This window comes from Leiobunum rupestre, chromosome 1, assembly GCF_980474605.1.
Source record: "Leiobunum rupestre chromosome 1, qqLeiRupe1.1.hap1, whole genome shotgun sequence".
Taxonomy (NCBI): Eukaryota; Metazoa; Arthropoda; class Arachnida; order Opiliones; family Sclerosomatidae; genus Leiobunum; species Leiobunum rupestre.
The window spans coordinates 86,627,699-86,649,359 of record NC_143384.1 but is presented as its reverse complement, the minus strand read 5'-3'; the positions used below and the strand labels follow the sequence as shown (position 1 = coordinate 86,649,359).

Genomic DNA, 21,661 nt, shown 5'->3' with positions numbered 1-21,661 from the left:
TCACTCTTCAGCGAGAGTGGACTAAAAATGTTTTTTTGCCACGCTCACTCTTGAGCGGGAGTAGTCTATAATTTTTTTCCACCACTCTCACTCAAATCCTTAGCAATCACTCGTGATTTTGCCCATGTCTGCTCTCGTAAAAACATCGGCACGCCCCTGTTAGGAGCCGTCATCATCCGATACCGCTTTGTCTTAGTTCTGGGCTTGGAAGCAAACGGAGCGCGAATATCTGAATATTTAAGTTTTCGTGACGTTTATAAAATTTCAAAAACCCCGCCAATGCGCCCCTTAAAGTTGGCATTTTATGGTTTGATTTAAATATCAAATCAGTCGATTTATTTAAATCAGATTATTAATTTATAATTTAAAGTTCATATTTGAAGTGACGACCCCATCTAAGCGCAGGTATGCCCATTGAAAAAAGTCGGAAATGAAGGAAAACAATTAAATGTCGTTTAAATTGAGTAAATTTAATTTCAACATTTAGAGTAATTTAAACTGAATAAAAATGTCGTTAAAATGGATAAACATTCTAAACATTGCGCGAAAATGAAGTTAAAACGATATGTATAAGCTGGCCAAGTTCGCTCTTACCTTGGCTAACTGGTATGCATGGTATGCTTTTTAGATCTTAGTAGGTCCCGTTCCAGATAAGTGCCTCCGTTCGCCAAGGCCCAAAATCTCTAAAATTTCAGATACGATTCGTACGAAACCAACTTAAAGACCATACTTAACACTCGACACTAAAACAATATATAAGCCGTGCTAATCATAAAACGCCTATTCGATAAAATAACAAGATAAATTTACAATATAAAACTTACCTTAATAACAGACAAACAAAGCCTCGAACTGTTGACCGTCCTCGAGTCAATCTACCAGAATCGGGAATGTCTCGTAAAATATTTGTAATAGATGCAGTCGGGTACGCGACGAATTAAACAAAAAACGAGAAACAACAGTAATAAAGTATTTCCGTTATTGTTATATAAAGGTAATTTACTAAACCTTAACACATGTCATCGCTTTCAAATTTACATGGTTTATACATTTCAAACGGCCTGTCGAATGGCGTAACAATTTCTGCAGTAGCCGTTATAGAAGAATCGTAAAAAATAATTTAAACGTACTCCACGTTCCAACTATAATAAGCGGGAAAACAGTTAATCTGTAAACTATTTAATTATAATTTAATAAATATTGACACATATCATAGTTTTCAAATTAACAGTATTCTGATGGCTACAGCCGCTACACGTGATCGTGGAGCAAGTGCTTCAAAACGATCAACATTCACAAGACAACAAACCAATATCTGGTTAAATGGTCAGCCAGAATCAAGTTTGCCTACAAATGTTTTACCCACGTCCGGGACCCGGGAAATATTAATGACTTTTTCCACCATCACAAAATACTTAAGGAAACTGTCCGTGAAAGTCTGAAATCCACTACAGAAGAAATGATGGCTATTTGGAGCAAAACTCGTATTGAAACAGCCTTCCAGCCAAACATCATTTTAAAAATGAAATCTCTGATTAAAGAATATAACCTACTAAAGAAAAATTAAGGGAGAGCTTCAGAAGCCCAGAGGTCTAAAGAAAAATCTTTCATAGTAAAAATCAAACTACTTTTTTGATGTTGCTCACCAAAATTCAGAAAATATAATTAAAATTGAGGGGGATAAGATTTTTCTAAAGGATCGGCGTTGTTGTCGTCAAATGAAGATGGCTGAAAAAGATACCATTTCAACCACTTATATTCCTAGGGATGGTTACAGAGAGATCATGGAACTGAGTCTCTTAATTTTGGGAGTGTTACCTCCAAACAAGACGTATAATTTCAAACTTACCGGGGCATACCACTTGGCCAAATGTATGGTAAACGTCATTTATTGTTTTAAAATCTACCTCTTCCGAGACGAATTCAAGTTAACCAAAAGAGAAGAAAGGAATTTAGCCGAATTTTACTTGTTCGCTAGCCTGATCTTACAAGGAGAGTACCCGAGGTGTTTATTGCCGATTTTGTTAAACGTCGGGCGTAATGTCCACCTATATGAGATCAGAAATTTCCCAAAAGGAGACGTTGCACTACCCATTCGATTTGCCATGGCAACCGAAAATGGTTTTGGCCACTTAAAACTAAAAAAATTTCCATTTAAATGAAGCGTAGAATTTTCTCGGTTTGACCTACAAAAAATTTTAAAATCACAAAATAGTTAATTTGGACCACATTTCAGTAAATTTCATCAAGTTTCGGTAAATAAGCCTTTCTATAAAGTCACTACGCTTGCCAAACTTGTATTAATGTGTCGCTTTCGTCACGATATACGTAGGAGTTCAGTTCAGATTTAAAGACTAGATCATTATAAAAAGGGCGCCTCGTCAAATTTTAATTGGCTATCGTAGTGAAACGTTATTTCTACGTCACGAGTGACGAGCCTGCTACATCAAAACAGGAAGGCCAATGTTACTTTATAGAAAGGCCTATTGGAATATTTTTAGGGTAAAATTGTAACAATTTTTGGGTAAAATAAGGAAAAGCTCTTATTTTTGTTTTAAGTGGTGAAAAACATTTTCGGTTGCCATGGCAAATCGAATAGATAGTGCCACGTCTCTTTTTGACGCATTTCTTATCTCATATAGGTCTACATTACGCCCGACTTTGAACAAAATCGGCAATAAACACCTCGGGTACTCTCTATGTTAGTGAAGAAGTGGATTTCATTTCCAATAGCAAGCGATGCTGCCTACAATGATCTTTCCTAATTCAAAGAAATAAAACAGTACGAAACTGTAAATAAGGCTGTATCAGAGGCTGCCTGCAGTAACATTTCTAACCATCTGTGATATCTAGGATCCGAACTGAAAGAGTGTGATGGACTGGAAAAGAAAGCCCTGCATAACTTAGTGAGCTCAGCGTCAATTTGTGCCATGCGTTCGCTTCGTATCGACGTAGATTTCTTGCACTCTGATCCGAGTGCGTGGAATGACTCTGAGAAATACCAGGAGGGCAAAAACATTGTTATCTTATTGAAAGTAGTATACGACGCTGCGCTCCGTTGCACTGATGGCCGATTTTAACAATTCAATCACAAAAATGAATCCGAAATGCAGAAACTGATTCAAGTAGTAGCTAGAAAAGTAACTCTTAGAAGCTATAAGCCACGTTAAACCATTAACTACCAGAACAAGACAAAACATTAACCGTTTAGTTTGAAATTTACTAAATAAAAATATCAAATTATCCCTTCACTATTTCAGTTTCCCTTATATGTATTACGTAATTTGGGTTATTATAAAAAGCAAATAATAAGTACCACTGTACCAATGCACTTTTAAGTTTCATTTCAAGCGAATAATTAATTAATTAAATATTAATTTTTCATTGCACAAAACCGTGTATTTATATAACGCATAATCCATCATGTCGCATCCCTAAATATCATCTTTTAGTTCTTATTTTTAGCAAAACCATTTCTCAATGTTAAAGGACAAAATATAAATGTATGCGTTAACATAAAATTTAAAAATGAATTTGGAACAACCCTAGGGACCAGTCATCATATGGAAAATTACCAGAGGCTGGCGCTAATTCGTTTTCTCCATAAGCTGACGAGGAGAAGATTTTTATGGTGGCAGTGCCCCTAGATTGGTATTATGAAAGAGGAAGAGCGTAAATACCCCTCCGAGTTAGGCTGACCCTCCTTTACCGGTGGAGGTGTTATCCAGCACCGTTATGTCCGAATTATTCGGCATGGAGCCCAAGGTGACATCACCCAGTTCTCTTGCCAGATCAAATTCCGTCATTTCAGCTTCAGGCTGCGCAGGGGTGTTAGGATTTTTAAGGACTTTAAAAGTCCCCATATCCACCCCTGTGTAGGCAGAAAATCTTGCCTCCTTTAAGGCTGTGACATCTATCTGGAAAATCAGCGGATGAAGTTCTTGTCACAAATAGAGGTGACTACTTTCCAACGGCTCGTATTGAGCTGGTTGTTGTAAAAGTACAACCTCTTAAGAAGGACTTCTGGATTTTTCATCCAGACATCCGTAGTCCTGAAGGCGACCTTGATCAGTTTCGGTAGTTCACTGGCCTTTATTACTAAAAGCAAATGTCGTTTTCTAAAAATGATCAAAATCTGTCGCCCCTGAGAGTTGGACCGTGTTTGTCCCAACACCCAATACACCCGAAATTTTCTCTCTTTCTGCCGAGAATTTCGGAGGGGGGAAATCGTGTGGGGTAGTTTCACAAGGGCCGTGAGTTTTGGAAACGGAGAGTTGGGGGGGGGGGGGTGGGTTTCGAGGGTCGTTCCGATTTGAAATTCCGTGGCTCTCTCGGTGTACGTTCCTCCCGTGGCCTTTATGCATCAGCCATTGGATATAGGGGGTTTAAAGGGGTACAGGGGGGTGTGCTACGACTGCGAGTTTGAGTTATTTATGCGGGGAAAAAGGTACCACGGAAATTCTCGCGTTGGAAAGTGGGAGGGGAGTACTACGGAAGTTATCACCAGGGGGCTTATTCTGTAAATATTCGAAATTTAATTTTTGATCGAAAACTGCATTTCGAACTTCGAGATGTCGCCGAATGGTATTCGGTAGAGATTTCGAATAAGCATAAATCAATGCAATTTGTCGAAGTCGATCTCGACATGGTATAGGGTATCGAGATCGAATTCCCATTCGATTTTTTACAGAATCGCCCCCCAGTGCCGTAACTAGAGTGGTGCCAGTGGTGCCCAGGCACAGGGCGTAGACCCTGGATGGGCGCAAAAATGACCAGATCAGACCAAGTTTAGGACCATGCATTGTAGTTATAAGTAGCGCATAAAAGGATAGTTACGGCACTGGTTATCACATGGGAAAAGCGGAGAGGGGGTACCACGGTAATTATCACATGGGGAAAAGGGAGAAGGGTGCCACGGTAATTATCAAATGGAGAAAAATGGGAGATGGTACCACGGTAATTATCACATGGGAAAAGCGGAGAGGGGGTACCACGGTAATTATCCAAGGGGAAAAGGGAGAAGGGTACCACGGTAATTATCAAATGGAGAAAAGGGGGAGGAAAGGCCTTACTGGGGTGGTTCTACTATGGGGAGAAGGGTACCTCGGTAATTATCAAATGGAGAAAAGGGGGAGAGGGGGTACCACGGTAATTATCACATGGGGAAAAGGGGAAGGGTAACCCGGTAATTAAAAGGGGGAGGAAAGGCCTTACTGGGGTGGTTCTACTATGGGGAGAAGGGTACCACGGTAATTATAAAATGGAGAAAAGTGGGAGATGGTACCACGGTAATTATCACATGGGAAAGGGGAGCGGGGGTACCACGGTAATTATCACATGGGGAAAAGGGGAGAGGGGGTACCACGGTATTTATCACATGGTCAAAAGGGGAAGGGTAACCCGGTACTTATCACATGGGGAAAAGGGGGAGGAAAGGCCTTACTGGGGTGGTTCTTCTTTGGGGAGAAGGGTACCACGGTAATTATTAAAAGGAGAAAAGAGGGAGATGGTTCCACGGTAATTATCACATGGGAAAAGGGGAGAGGGGGTACCACGGTAATCATCACATGGGAAGAGCGGAGAGGGGGTTCCACGGTAATTATCACATGGGAAAAAGGGGGAAGGGTACCACGGTAATTATCAAATGGGAAAAAGGGGGAGGGGTACCACGGTAATTATCACATGGGAAAAAGGGGAAAGGGTACCACGGTAATTATCAAATGGGGAAAAGGGGGAGGGGTACCACGGTAATTATAAAATGGGGAAAAGGGGGAGGGGTACCACGGTAATTATCACTTGGGAAAAGGGGGAAGTGGGTACCACGGTAATTATCACATGGAAAAAGGGGAAGTGGGTACCACGGTAATTAAACATGGGAAAAATTGGGAAGCGGGTACCACGGTAATTATAGCATGAAAAAAGGGGGAAGTGGGTACCACGGTAATTAAACATGGGGAAAATTGGGAAGTGGGTACCACGCTAATTATAGCATGAAAAAAAGGGGGAAGTGGGTACCATGGCAATTATCACATGGAAAAAGGGGGAAGTTGGTACCATGGCAATTATCACATGGAAAAAAGGGAGAGGTGGGTACCACGGTATTTATAACATGGGGGAAAAAGGGGAAGTGGGTACCATGGCAATTATCACATGGAAAAAAGGGGGAAGTGGGTACCACGGTAATTAAACATGGGAAAAATTGGGAAGTGGGTAACACGGTAATTATAGCATGGAAAAAAGAGGCAAGTGGGTACCATGGCAATTATCACATGGAAAATAGGGGGAGGTGGGTACCACGGTATTTATAACATGGGGAAAAAGGGAAGGGATGGTAATTATCACATGGGGAAAAGGGGGAGGTTTGTACAACGGTAATTATCACATGGGAAAAATGGGCGGAACAGCCTTACTGCGGTGGGTCGACTATTGCGAAAAGGGTGCCTCGGAAATTATCCCATGGGAAAAAGGGGTTGGGGGGCGTACTGGAGTGGAGTTCCTCGAAACACACAACTAGCTGTGGGCCCGCCTGTAAGGCGGGCTTCTCTGCTAGTATATGTATATATAGAAGTTAAATGCTGTCATTTTACACGTAATCCTTCACAATTTAAAATTTTCTCAGTGTACTGTTACAGTTTCAAGGCTCAAATTTAAGGAAAGGGTTTTAGAAATATATTTCGCTTTTGAAAATTCCAAAAACAAAACTCTTTAAACCTAAACATTTTCAATATCTACACCTTCATAGATCTCAACAACTCCCCATTTATTCAACCTTACAACTGCTTTGATAAAAGCATTTTTCATTTAATAGCTTTCCCTTTTCTTTGCCTTACAGGGCATATTTTTCCTAAAATTTATATTTGTAAAAGAAAACCGTAAGTTGGAAAATAAAAAGTATTTATTTTTAAATAGAACAGACCAGTACTTCGCTGTAATAATAGTTTTTAAAATAGTTTAAAAAATATTATACTCAAATAAACGTATTATTTTTTTATGTCAAATTGACTTTTAATTCTCCATTAGGGTTTAGATAACAAGCTATAGGTGTATAACTGGCTCTAGTGAGCTTGTTAAATATGCTAATTTGTCAGACTAGTTAAAAAAGTTATTGGAATCTGTTGATTCGTTGATGATCTTGAAGCAGCTACGAGAGCGCGAGTACCAGTGATTTTGTGGGAAACGTTTTATTTTACATCCCCATTAAAAGGGACCCAGCGTTAGATCATCTGGAATGGCCAATAGTAGAATTTCACAGACTGAATCCTCAGAATGTAATTGGTTATTTTTGCAAAAGGTCATTAATATTGAAATTGATTGGACAGTTTTCTTTTTAACATTTTGTATATTTAGTACTTTGGTATTTGAACTCAATGTGATTATGTAATATGAAAACTGAACATGGGAAAAAGTTGTTACAGATCAGTTTGTAATATTGATTAAAATAGAGAATGAATACCCTTGCAAGAACGCTTATCTAATAATTACCATTTATGTACAATAGTTTATTTCGATAACAATCATGATGCGGCAAAAAGCTTGTAAAAATAATTTATCCAAGATACAAGCAGGCCAGCGAAATACTTCTTAAACCCACATCTCTTCTGATCAAGTTATACCCGACCCTTTCCTTCCCATATCCCACGAGAGATGTCATACTAATTTTTATCTTTGAGGCGCCAATTTCAAAATTTTATGAAACGGTAAATCTTCTAATAATTGACTATGTTTTCATGAAGGTAGGAAATGCGGATTTGAGGAAATCCCGATTTTGTTCTCAGTGGGGAGCTTTTTAAGAAACTCGTATTTGGACGTTTTCATGGAAGTCCACTCTTTACTTTCAAACGGGTTTCACACCCCAGAAACCTCTACACTTGGAATGTTCTTACTACTCTCTCGACTTCCTTCGGATAAGGGCAGCTGGCCGGTCGTTTAATTTTGCAGTAGCGCGTGATTACTGTAAACTCCAAGCAAATCGATCCCAGTTTAATGCTAAAAACTGCTTTAGCTTTATTAATTTCCCAATTTATTAGCTTAGGAAAATTAATACGTCAACGAACACAAAACTCAATCCTAAGAAGGAGAAGCATTCTTTCGTTGACCATTACTAAAATTAAGCTATATTCAGAATTAGGTTCCACTAAGCACTAACTTCTTCAAATGAGCCCCAAAATTAATATTTGATGTAATGCTATAGGGATAAGGGTGCGTAATGATTCGACTGTGGTGCATAATCGTGCGTTATGGGTGCGTTTGATTGGTTAACAAGTTTTAGGATAAAGTTGGCCCCCCTTTGAGATTGCAATTTCTTACTGAACACCATGGGGGGTGCGTAATGGTTTACGGATGGTGCAAAATGGTGCATAATGGGTGCCTTTCAATCAACTTGTTAATTTTTGAACACAGCGTTTGGGGGGGGGGGGGGGAGGGCAAGTTAACTGAGCCCTTTCGAGTTCTTATCTGTAGTTTACGTCACTGGGAATTTACCAGGTTACCGCCCCTTTTCCGCGGCTTATTTTAAATAAAAATTAAAAATTTAAACATTGAAATGTTCGCGTACGATTACAAAAACCTATTCGCAAAATTTACTAATTTAATCACGTCAACAATTAAATGTATTGTTTATATCTTTATATTTCTGCTTACATTTATTTTTTAATTTAAAAAGTGTCGTTAAAACCTAGGTTAAAACATGTGAAACCACAACCTTTTAGTAGTGCTCGGAATTATTTATTCATTATCATAAATTGCGATATTTTTTTTCCTCATCGTATTGAAGAAATAAACTTGTTATGTAACCAACGATTTCGTTAATCTACTACTCATTCTACTTATTCAAATAAATAATTGTTTTTATTAAGTTTTAGGTGTATCCACTTTCTTTTATTCAGCTATTTCATCTTGAAATATTACTATTTAAATTAAGGCTAAAAGTATTTATTCGTGAATAAAAAAAAGTCCGAGTACTACTTATTAGTAACTACATTTCCAACTAAATAAACCCCCAGTGTATCAAACACGTGTTCGTGCGTTTTCATTCGAAGAAAATCCAGATTTACCAACGAAATACAGGTGCGTTTCCGGTATTTCAGAAAATACGTGTTTTCTCAAATACGAGCGTTTTCATTCAGCGTAGCACGGATTTAGAAATACGGATTTAGGAAATCCGTATTTCCTACCTCCATGAAAACATAGTCATTGACAATAGTTAACAATGATTAAAATAACACTAATAATTGATACTATACAATTAATTACTGGGAATTTTTTATACTGCAGCTCTTACCGTGTTACATTCATGCGTGCGTAGACATAAATTTTTAAAAGTGAAATAAAATTAATTTAAAAAGATTATGGTTATTTTAATATTTGAATAAACAATGTACACATTATTAAATGCAGCTCAACCAAATAAACCATTAACTTTAATAAAAATGTTTAGTAATAATAGTTAGTACTATGTGATATCTAACATTCAATATGTAAAAACTAATCGATCCAGAATGATTAATGATTGTCTAATTTAGCTATTACCGTATACGTACAGGGGTGCAAAGGCTTAAGTTTTTAAATGTTGATTACAATTATTTTAAACAAGATTATTGTTATTTTATTTTTTAAATTATTATTTATGCATAATTAAATGCACCACAACCAAATTTATTTACAAATAATACGTTTAATAACACTAAAAAGATTTAAAACTTTTAAGGCGGCACCGAGCCACCGACCAAAACTTTTATTTTTAAATTTTGGAACAGGGTTGCTCATGAACTTCCCGGCCGAAAGTAAAGCCGTCATGTCAAAAATGTTTCAATAAAGCAAAGTCATAGGTTGGCTTTTACCTACTGTCGAGTAATCCATGTAATTTTTTGGGATCATGTAGTGTTTTATAATTCAAGTTGACAGTAATAACAAAGCCGTGTAGCTATCGCTGGGCTCCCTAATACTGAATCTTGGGCATGAAAATCGCTTAAAATTTAAAAGTGGAAAATAAAGCTTACGTTTTTGATAGCATTAATAGTGCTTTCAAAGTCTATGGAGAAGCATGTTGGCCCCTTATTAATACTCCACTATCGTGGAATCTTAATTAATACTATTTTGTACACTTAGCGGATATACAAAGCCCGTACATTTCAAGATTTTGTTCGAAAGTGGCAGTGTTAGAACTAAATGTTCTATGACACGTACTAAAAATTCAGGCCTTGAAATTATAAGAAAGTGGGTGAAACTATAAGAAAATGGGTGAAACTGTAGGAAAATGGGTGAAACTATAGGAAAATGGTTGAAACTAGAGTAAAATGGTTGAAACTATAGGAAAATGGTTGAAACTATAGGAAAATGGGTGAAACTATAGGAAAATGGGTGAAACTATAGGAAAATGGGTGAAAGTATAGCTGAAAATAGGTTAAGATTTAGGTGAATAGATGTAAATATAGGAAATAAAAGGATAACATTGGAAATATAGGAAATTATAGAAAGTCTGGGCACCATGCTCTTGTTTAAATTAGGGCCTCTCTAAAAATAAAATATGAAATTAAAATTAACAATGTCTTCAATCGAACAGAAATAATTTATTCGTTGGGAACGAACTCGATTTTGATCGGGGGGTCTGGGTTCATTGAGACACCCTCCTTATGGTCTCCAACTGGGCGGCATTCTAACTCTTCTCTCGTTACGACTGGAATCGAAACTTGGTCGATGAAGTCATCAAAAGGCTCTTGTTTAACGCAGTTGACTAACACCAGTTCATTGTTGAAATTTGAATGGCCTGCGTCCGGCTCGGCAACTTCCGCTTTCACGGAGTGGGCGCAGTGGGGTTCTTCAGTAAGGGATTCAGTCTGTTCCTTCGTCAAACGTCGCAATCGAACCAAACAATATCTACCTCCCAGAGGGTCAGATTGACGTGGCTTGGACTGGCGCACTGTTTCTTGGTGATGACTGTTCGACGGTGAGCTTGGAGGGTTTTCTGGGTAGCGAAGATTTCGGTCGCAAGTGGGAAATTTGTGAGCCTTTATACCGTGAGAATGCTGTCTTATTTCGTGAAGATGTAAACTCTTCTTATGTCTGGTCCGGTATCCGAAAGGATTTCCTCCCGATTGTCTGGTTTTGTAACTGAACAAATCCCACTTCTGAGAAGACTGGTCACACTGGAAGGGTTTCTCGCCCGAGTGAGTTCTTCTGTGGGAAATCAATGATTTTTTGAGTGCAAATGCTAAGTTACACAGGTCACACTGGAAGGGTTTCTCGCCCGTGTGAGTTCTTCTGTGGCGAATAAAATCACTCTTCTGTGCAAACGCGTAGTTACACTGGTTACACTGGAAAGGTTTCTCACCCGTGTGAGTTCTTCTGTGGCGAATCAATGCACCCTTGTGTGCAGACGCGTATTTACACTGATCACACTGGTACGGTTTCTCACCCGTGTGAGTTCTTCTGTGGAGAATCAAATTACCCTCTTGTGCAGACGCGTAGTTACACTGGTCACACTTGTAGGGTTTCTGGTCCGTGTGAAATCTTCTGTGGCGAATTAAATCACTATTTCTCGCAGATGCGTAGTTACACTGGTCACACTGGAAGGGTTTCTCGCCCGTGTGAGTTCTTCTGTGGCGAATAAAATCACTCTTCTGTGCAAACGCGTAGTTACACTGGTTACACTGGAAAGGTTTCTCACCCGTGTGAGTTCTTCTGTGGCGAATCAATGCACCCTTGTGTGCAGACGCGTATTTACACTGATCACACTGGTACGGTTTCTCACCCGTGTGAGTTCTTCTGTGGAGAATCAAATCACCCTCTTGTGCAGACGCGTGGTTACACTGGTCACACTTGTAGGGTTTCTGGTCCGTGTGAAATCTTCTGTGGCGAATTAAATCACTACTTCTCGCAGATGCGTAGTTACACTGGTCACACTGGAAGGGTTTCTCGCCCGTGTGAGTTCTTCTGTGGATAATGAAATTACTCATATATTTCGTTGCGTACACGCATTTTGAACACTTGTGCATCTTCTCTTCTCGGCTGCTCATTTTGCCAGTTTCACTCTGAATCAAAGGCTCTTTTTAATTTATGAGCGGGTGTTGCTCATACAAAGGCCTAAAACAAATTAAAGTTAAAATTTTAGCTCAAATAAATCAGAACGGACGAACAACTTTATCATTGGGCGCCAGTTAGTCGAATTAGCCACAATGATGACACGAAAAAAGAGTGTGTAGCTTTATCAGTAGCCAAATTTGGATACAAACAAAACAACCAGCATATATGATTTACTGTATTTAACGATTTATATTAATACCGGTACTTTTAAAATTGATGTATGTTTTTTTAAAACCTATTAAACATTCTGATTATGTAAATAAAAATATTTTAACCAAGTTAACGAAAGAGGATAAAAATTAATTTTATTTTATTTGGCGGCCAATATTACTGTTTACTGAATATAAATAAAAAATTAACTAGATTTTTGTTCAAGATGTTAAAATAATGAAGAGATGGCAAAAATGCAGTGTGGATAAAGAACTTTCAATGGATCTGCCAATGACAGGGGTTTTTTGGAATTCAACAAACTTTTTCAAAATAATTTAATTTAAGTTTGGTTTTACGTTTTAAATAAACTGCACACCGACAGACACCCATTTCCCAACAGCATCTCTTGTACTTGGTTGAAGCCCCTTATAAACTAACTCGTGAGTATGAGATGCGTCGTTTGCTAACTGCATCTGGTGAATGTTTCGAAACTGCAAGCTGCATTTTACTGAAGGGTGGATATTTTCAATTATTTGTGGTATTCGAAATTGTTTTTAAGAAAAGGAGGGTGGTTATTTTCATTTACATTGTGGTAATCGAAATTGTTTTTTAAGATAAGAAGGGTGGTTATTTTCATTTACATTGTGGTATTCGAATTTTTTTTAAGATATGAAGATTGGATATTTTAATTTAATTTGTGGTATTCGAAATTGTTTTTTACGATAAGAAGGGTGGTTATTTTCAATTAATTTGTGGTATTCGAAATTGTGTAGGAGTACGATGCTCAATGCTCTGCAGTAATTGCCGAGGAACCTGTAACTCAGACAACTCCAGGGTTGAAACACCGGATATTAGGGACTCAGACGTCCAAGATGAAGAATGATGAGGCAAGCGTTATTTAGTGCAACCAATAAAGTTAATTAACCTATTGTAATTGATTAATTTAAAAAAGTAATAACAGATTTTTGGCCACTCAACGTATTTTATTTCTTGGTAGGAAAGTATTTTGCAGATCACTATGTTTATCCCACCAATTTACCAAGAAACAACTGATAAATTCAAATAGTTAAACAATTCTTCAATAATTTTCCGATTTATATCCCCTTCCTATATGTAAACTAATTCTAAGATTGAAGCTACTCTTTTAAAATAAAATATGTTTTGAGTGTAAGACGGTCATCGATCACTATAAATCGTACTAATATAAAGGGAGGGGGGTGTGCGTTTAAACATAATTGCTTGTGTTATTAAGGTATAGTGATGAGTAATACCTTAAAATAAAGCTATTACGGTACGTAATTAGGAACGGTAAGTAAAGAAAATTGAAGTACTATAGCTTTGCGTTAGAGAAACGAAGTGTGGGATCATAAGATGGTTGAAAAACACATTTTGGCCTTTAAAAGCAAAGCTGTACCATTTCTTGGCAAATGTAATAATGAAGAATTATAATGGCGCGGTATCGTATGTAGCGGCTGAGATACATTGAATTAAAATTATCTTAAGCCGCCATTTTGAAATGGCGACCATTTTTAATCCTAAGATACTTTTCATTGGGGTCTACTTCTAAATTAACTCGAAATACGTTGTAGAACATTTGTGATAAGTCTCGTTTTTGTATCATAAAGTGCTGAGGTTCATCATTTTTGATAGCTTACCAACCGTACTATTTAAAAAGCCTCGCGTTTTGAAAACACGGGCGGGCGGACTCCCAATCGGTCAAAATAAAAGCGGGCACGGGCACGGGCACGTTCACTAATTCATTGAAACAAGCGTATGGGCTAGAACCCTACAAACCTCTACGGGCAGGTTATTGGGCACGGCGCGCGCACTTATTTAGGGTCAATGGGCCTGCAAAATGTATTCTTACGGGCGCCATTGGGGGCCTGAATTTGATTAAAAAAAACATTCCTTTCGGCCAAATATGACCCATTTCACGTTTTTAAAACATCATTTACAGGGTTTTTGCCCATAGGGACTTTGCCCGCGGGCTGTCCCGCTAAAAGTGTTGCGCCCGCTCACCTCTAATGTGCTTATAGTGTTTTTGCCCCCGCTCTCGTAAAAACATCGGCACGCCCCTGTTTGGAGCCGACATCATCCGATACCGCTTTGTCTCAGTTCTGGGCTTGGAAGCAAACGGAGCGCGAATAACTTAATATTTATTTTTCGTGACTTCAATAAAATTTCAAAAACCCCGCCAATGCGCCCCATAAAGTTGGCATTTTATGTTTTTTTTTAATATCAAATCAATCGATTTTTTTATTTAAATCAGATTATTATTTTTAATTTAAAATTCATATTTTTCAAGTGACGACCCCATCTAAGCGCAGGTAGGCCCATTGAAAACTAGTCGAATATGAAGTAAAACAAATAAATGTCCAGTTTAAATTGAGTTAATTTAATTTCAACATTTAAAGAAATTTAAACTGAATAAAAATGTCGTTAAAATGGATAAACATTCAAAATATTTCGCGCGAAAATTAAGTTAAAACGATATGTATAAGCTGGCCAAGTTCGCTCTTACCTTGTAACTCGTGTAACTGGTATGCCCGGTATGCCTTTTAGTAGGTCCCGTTCCAGAGAAGTGCCAACGTTGCTAAGGCCCAAAATCTCTATAATTTCAGATACGATTCGTACGAAACCAACTTAAAGACCATACTTAACACTCGACACTAAAACAATTATAAACCGTCATAATCATAAAACGCCTATTCGATAAAATAACAAGATAAATTTACAATATAAAACTTACCTAAATAACAGACGGACAAAGCTCCGGGAAACTTTTAACTTTACGGCTACAACGTCAATTTGCCAGAACGATAATTCTTGAAAGTAAATTTTTGGATAACGTGGAAACGCGACGCAGTAAAGGAAGTTTGGTCTAAGCTACAGGAAAACGAAATGGGGAATAAGTGCTAGGGTTCATATTTCTCAAAAATGACGTGAGAGATAATAATAAAATTAACGTTATTTATACGCCTTTAAATGCTCTTTAGATTAAAATTAATTTAATTCTGGGAGCGCCATAATTGAGCAAAATATCAATGACGTAAGCTTAGCCATAAACCGGCATAGGGTAGTATTCTATTCGAATTTTATAATAATTGACGCGGGAGAGGTTAACGAAATTAACGGTATTTATACGCCTTTAAATGCTCCCTCGTTTAAAATAATTTAATTCTGGGAGCGCCATAATTGAGCAAAATATCAATGACGTAAGCTTAGCCATAAACCGGAATAGGGTAGTATTCTATTCGAATTTTATAATAATTGACGCGGGAGAGGTTAATGAAATTAACGGTTTTTATACACCTTTAAATGCCTTATCGTTTAAAATTATTTTTATTCTGAGAGCGCCATAATTGAGCAGAGTATCAATAGGCACGCTAGATGGCGTACCATTCACCTCGCGAAATCGTCTGCTCATATTATAATATGGCGGCGTCCTAAGAGTGTAGCTAGGGATTTATTTTGTCATTCAAATTGAGTTAAAAACCTTAAAATTATTAGTTTAAGATGAATATAAACGCGGTTTTGGATGGTGGATTGATATTCCTACTTGTGGGGTATAAAAAAACCATATCCGATGTTCCTAAAATTAAGAACGAAAATATAGAAGAATTTTACAAGGCAAGGTCTAACACTGCCAAACATTTCAAGAAGAGCTACAAATATTTAATCGAAGGATACATAAATTCAGAAGCTCTACTGAGTAAAGCAGTTTTGTATATTTTTAATAAACAAAACTTAGGTTAACAAATTGAAACTAAAATTTTCGATAAGAATGAAGATTAGCTATCGATGTCCAAAGTTATGGTTAGTTTCAACTAGTTGAAATGTTTCCATAGAAACAACATCAAAATCGATGAACTTACTATTTACCTTTTTTAGGAAAGATGACATAGTTTACGTGAAAACAAAATGTTACCGAAGTTACCGTAAAAATGAAAACCCCCATACCGTTTGGCAGCATTAAAAATTTCAAGCCCTACAATTTTGGACGCAAACTGTTCATGCGCAGCTGGTTTAAAAGGAACTTGCAAACATACAATATCTCTCTTAAGGCTGCTATGCATCTTAAAATCAAAAAATGGAAACACGCCCCCTAATGAGTGGTCTTAAACTGACAAGCCCCAACAGTGGAACCGACCGAGAGGCAAAAAAATCACACCGTTCTCAATTATTGATGTCAACACGCAAGCGCCCAAATTAGGTGGAAAAAGCAAGCCAATTTTTTGCAAGATTTACAATGCAACCTCTTCTAATCTAGATAAATCGGAGGTTATTTCATCTAGCAAGGAATTAATTGCTAATCTGAATACTAGGGGAGAAGATGGCTGGGCTAGCATCCTCCCAGATACAAAATAGTTTACGTGGGTGGAAACTAAAATGGGTGTAACTCCGGAAGGTTCGCCATTGAGCCAACAACTTCCTCTAAATGAACCCGGGTTTGAAATTGTTCACAACTTACGTGTGTTTCCATGCGCTGTTTTCCACCAAACCATACCAATGGAGAGGTTTGCAATACCTTCACATTCATCGGAATCTAGTGGGTCATCGGGTTGGAGGTTATCACAAATTTATCATCAATTACATTCGCCAGAATTATCAGTATTACAGGTATAAATAATATATTTTAATATGTACGTATAAATAATATATTAATGTCTACTGTAGAAAATTTAAGTTCCATATGAAGTTGCCGAAGATTTAGAAAAAAAACCAGGGATCAAGCAGAGTCAGAACTATGGAAGGAACAACGAGCTATCAGACTAAATTCTTCAATGTTTGGACAAATATGCAAACGAAGAAACCAAAGTTGGACAGAGGTCGGAGTAAAGAACATCGTTAAGCCTAAAGATCTTGGACATATTAATGCAATCAAGTATGGAAAGCAGTTCGAGCCCTTTGCAAGAATGAAATATACAGAGAAAATGCAGAGCCCGGGACATAATGTAACAGTCCATCCAGTTGGTTACGTAATTGATCCAACCCAGCCGTGGCTTGGAACCTCTCCTGATGGATTTGTTCACGATCCACAGGCATCAGACCCATATGGGCTTTTGGAATTAAAATGTATATACTCGAAGCGAACCAAAACACCAAGCGAAGTCCTCACTCAGGATTTTCAAGTTAAATTGGTATCTGGAAAAAAATAATGGGGCAAATGGCTTTGACTGGACTGAGATGGTGTGATTATGTCTAGTACTTTCCTTCAGGTTTAATTATTGTAAAAGTTCCTTTTAATCCAAAAAAATGGGAAGAAATGCAATTAACCTTAAAAAAATTCTACTTTACACACGCAATTTCTAAATTAGCTAAAATTAATTAATGTTCAATTGTGTCTTAACCTCAAAATCGAGAAGTGATAATGAATTGTTCCTAAAAAATGAATTTTAAATTTCAAGCCATATGAAAGTTTTTGATAAAAATTAAATTATTTTAACAACTTAGTTAAATCCTCCGACTACTACAACATCATCTTGGGCTGATATCGCGTTCTACTGTTTCAAATGAAACTCAACTCAAACGTACACCTTCAACCGCTCCACTCAAAGACCAAACCCCAATGAAAGGGGAATCGCCATCCGTTCGACCCAGAAAAACGCAACCGTGGAGGATTATTTGATTGCCATCTCGGCCGTATATAGTTCCCCGAAGAATATCACTGATGTATACCGGCAAAACGGTTTCATCTATGTATATTTTTCGGACGCGTCTTGGGCCCGTCAGTTGATAGCCGACGGCCTAAATTTTCGAAATGCGTTGCTGGAATTTTCGAAATGCGTTTTGGTATTGCACCGAAAAGGGCGATGTTGTCTAACGTTAACCCCCTCATAGAAGATACGATGATAACGTCGATGCTATCGCGTATGGCGTAGTGCAAGGCGCAGTACGTACCACCCCCGCCGCTGTCACTCGCCCCGAGTTTAAGCACATCAAAAGCGCTCGGCGTGAAGTATCCGTTCTCTTCGACTCGGATGACGCTTTTCGCGCTGTACCTGAATTTTTCACCGTCTTTATTAACCAGGAGATGTTTATTGTTCCTGTGAATAATCCGGTTCGCTGCGTAGCTTGCGGTGAAACCGGCCACGTCCTTCTGAACTGTAAACGCGCTTCGTCTAAAGACAACTCCACCGTACCTACCTCAAAATCCGCCTCAAACGAGGTAAGCGGCTCTTCTACCTCCGATTCTACTACGACAAAAACTGTCGCGCCAACTTCAACCACGGGCGACAATCACGTCCCTTCGATCGTTTCATCCGTCTCAGGCGTTACTGAAACTCGTCCGGCGGAGTGCCTATCCTCCACAACTGGCACGACCTCGACTCCCTCAAAGTCTCGTGAATCATCGCTTGAATCGTCCGTAGCTTCAGAGTCTGACGCCGACTTTGACGACGCGATGGATTTTGACAAAGACCCCAATGTCAAAGTCGTAAATGGGTCATTCCATGACAAAACGACCTAGTTTTTTTTAATTTTAACACCCGACCCCTTTAGATTTCGCCAAAATTTTGTATACAAGGTTTTTTGGGCCTAGGAAAACGATTTTGACAGTTTCATAACGATCGGTTCAGCCGTTTACGAGATACAGCATACGCGTTTTTTCAAAAGTTCGCCTTGACCCCCTAAATGTTTTCTAGTATATCTTATGACATAATTATCGCAAAATCACATGTAATACCTCATTTTAAAGACAATGCGCACCCTAATATGAATATTTAATCAGAGTTGTCATTTGACGTAAATGTCATTAAAATCTGGGCCTTTAAATAATTTGACCTTTGACCTTGCCCAGACACCTCAGTCGTAGGTCAACGATTTTAGCATTTTTAAAATTCCCACTATCGAATACATAATAATCACTCAAAATCTCAAAGTAATATTTGTAGTTTTCGAGATATTAATTTTTGAAATTTACCCCACCACACACAAAATGAAATACCAAAACCATTTATTTTTATAGTTTACACACCAATTAATTTTTTATTTACACAAAACAGCTTAAACTTCTTTATACATGGAAAAGGCTTTGGTAATTTTATTTTTATCGTGTTCTTTGATTTGATAGCCTTTCGAATTTGGTAAACCTACAAGAATTTCAATTGCACATAGAACATTTTCACTTGACACCCAACTGCTATCGATCCTTCTGGGCCATGTGTATTTGTCCGAAATACCAGGGGGACGCAAAAAGTTTACAAAGAAGTCTCCAAACTCTTCTGATACTTCCTCAATTAATCCAACGTAAAGTTGGCCTTTGTAGACGCTGGCTACCAAATTTCCCACTTTAAAGTTTTCAGCCTCTTGATTTCGAGTATCTGACAATTCTAAAGTCGAAACCTTAACTGTGGTTAGCGAATCGTCATTAGATAACGGAGAAACCATGATTTCATTTAACGATTTCGGAACGAATTTATGAAACCCTCGAGTTCCTTTTACTGTTATGGCTTTAGAAAACCTTTCTTTTAAAAGTTCCTTTTGTCGCTCAATTTCTTCGTTTTTAACATAGATGAACTTGATATTTTCGAAGTTTGATAGGCAGAAATTAAACATATCTGTTGGAGTCAAAATCTGTCCAGTCACTGGTCGCTGAAGACTGACTCTTGCTGTTTTACGCTTCACTGTTCCGCCAATTCCGTCACAAGGTCCCTTGCCATGAGATGTGGCAAAAAAATGCCATTCAGCGTCCAAACCAAAATGTTGTTTGTGGCAACAGAGATTAGAAAAGTTGTATTTGTTTTTATACTGTCCAGCACATCCATCCGTAAAATAAATTAGCTTTCTAACATTAGGAACATGTGTTTTTATATTTGGAATTAGATAAGTTAAAAAACTGTGAACAGTATTGGTTGTATGTGTTCTGGTATCACTGATAATACAAAAATTTAAGTGGTTAAGTTCTCCGTTTTCGACTACCCTGAAGTAGATTACGAAGGGATGCACTGTCGCTTGAGAATTGTCCCAATGGAACCCTTGTGCTTCGTCTTGAATTACGAAGGAATAGTTCTCCGCAAAATCACCGAGAACAATTACGTCACCAGGTTTTAGAGTTTTTTTGAGGTTTTTAAGATAATTAGATTGCGACTTAGATGTGTAATGATGACGCGTTAGTTCAAGTAGTTTAATGGCCAAAGAGTCGAAAAAGTTTTAAACACTCTCGCTCAAGGTCATGAGCTTTGTGCTGTCAGTTGTCACCCATTGCATGAACTTTATATTTTCAAAATCTTCTAAAAGGTTCGTTAAATATTCATTTTCAAGTAGACCATTTTTCCCAGGACAGTCCTTGCACACCCTCATCATACAATTCCTGTTTTGAGTGTCACACACGGTGAGCGCCATGAAATCGATATCACATTTTAAAGGACAAGGAGACGGTAGAGCTGATATCATTAGCTTGACATTTTGGTGATAGGTGCAGACACACACTGAATGTGTACCTGACGAACCTGCTAATACACACCAAGGTGGTCGTAGATAACAAAATGACGAAAATCCTAACGTCAAATCATGCTCTTCCTTGAATTTGTTATAGAGCTCTCTCAGGTTCAGCAGTACAAGCCTCTTTTGATGATGTTCTTTTTGACCTGTCTCGTGGTTTCTAACTGACACAAACTCCTTTTGTCCAGGTGTCATACGACTGTTATCGTCATTTTCGTAAAATTCAACGACCTTTGATTTAACGTCTTCGGTCAATATCAATCCCTTCGATTGTTTCTCTGGTAGCGAAAGAATACCTTGACTAGATTTAAGATTCCTGCTTCGTTTGACCATGTATTCTGGTGCTCCAAATTCCTCCATTGTGCGTTGTATTCCAAATGGTGACAAGGTCAGGATCTGAAGCTTTTCGCCGTATGATGTCTTGGAGTTATTGAATTTCTCTCTCAGTTCGTTCAAAATATTCTCATATAATCGATGTTCTTCGAGCTTTCTAAAAACATCGTCCGTAACCATATTATCGTCTGTTTCATCAAGAGAAATTTCCATTGACTCTTCTAATTTGCGTTTCAATGAATTGTTCACAGCGTTTAACTTAGTCCTGCTTAGAATTGTTTTTTGTCGAGATGACAAACCTTCTGTACAAAAGTTAAAAAATATATGTATTTATATATGTATACATATATAAATTCTTTCAAATTGAATATATTTCTTACTTCTTTTAACAGGAGATTATCCCAAGTTTATTAGAGTTTCGTTAACTGCCACTAAAGCTATAGCTTTGTCGTCTTGCGTCGCATCTCCCGATGAACAAGGTTGACTAAATGAAAAAGAATCGCTTTCTTGTGATTCTTGTGCAGTGTGAACTTCTGAAACGTCCAACTGTATTTGGAGTTCATCCTTTACTTTTTTTCCAGCAGACATAAAACACTGGATGCACAACTTATTTCCAGCGATAACTTCAATTCCTCGTAACTTTAATTTTTTGAAC

At 37.9% G+C, this 21,661-nt stretch overlaps 3 protein-coding genes across 4 annotated transcripts in view; 1 reads left to right on the top strand and 2 right to left on the bottom strand.

Annotated features, from left to right (window-relative positions):
- Window positions 1-14,903, bottom strand: part of LOC149968672 (uncharacterized) — a 43,322-nt gene extending 28,419 nt beyond the window's left edge. The window contains exon 1 of one of the 2 annotated variants that reach the window (XM_090154960.1): window positions 14,753-14,903. The gene's annotated coding sequence lies outside the window, so the exon portion shown is untranslated. Of the gene's footprint in view, window positions 1-824; window positions 855-14,752 lie in introns of those variants that run through there. The other variant, XM_090154961.1, reaches the window with a different exon arrangement.
- Window positions 1-21,661, top strand: part of LOC149968665 (uncharacterized) — a 384,171-nt gene that overhangs the window by 105,441 nt on the left and 257,069 nt on the right. The window lies entirely within an intron of this gene.
- On the bottom strand, window positions 10,460-15,038 carry LOC149968671 (uncharacterized). The gene is made up of 2 exons (XM_090154953.1): window positions 14,981-15,038; window positions 10,460-12,081 (listed from the first exon to the last, which is right to left on the bottom strand). Exon 2 carries the CDS (start codon window positions 12,012-12,014, stop codon window positions 10,569-10,571), a length of 1,446 nt encoding a protein of 481 aa, XP_090011079.1. The 5' UTR covers window positions 12,015-12,081; window positions 14,981-15,038; the 3' UTR covers window positions 10,460-10,568.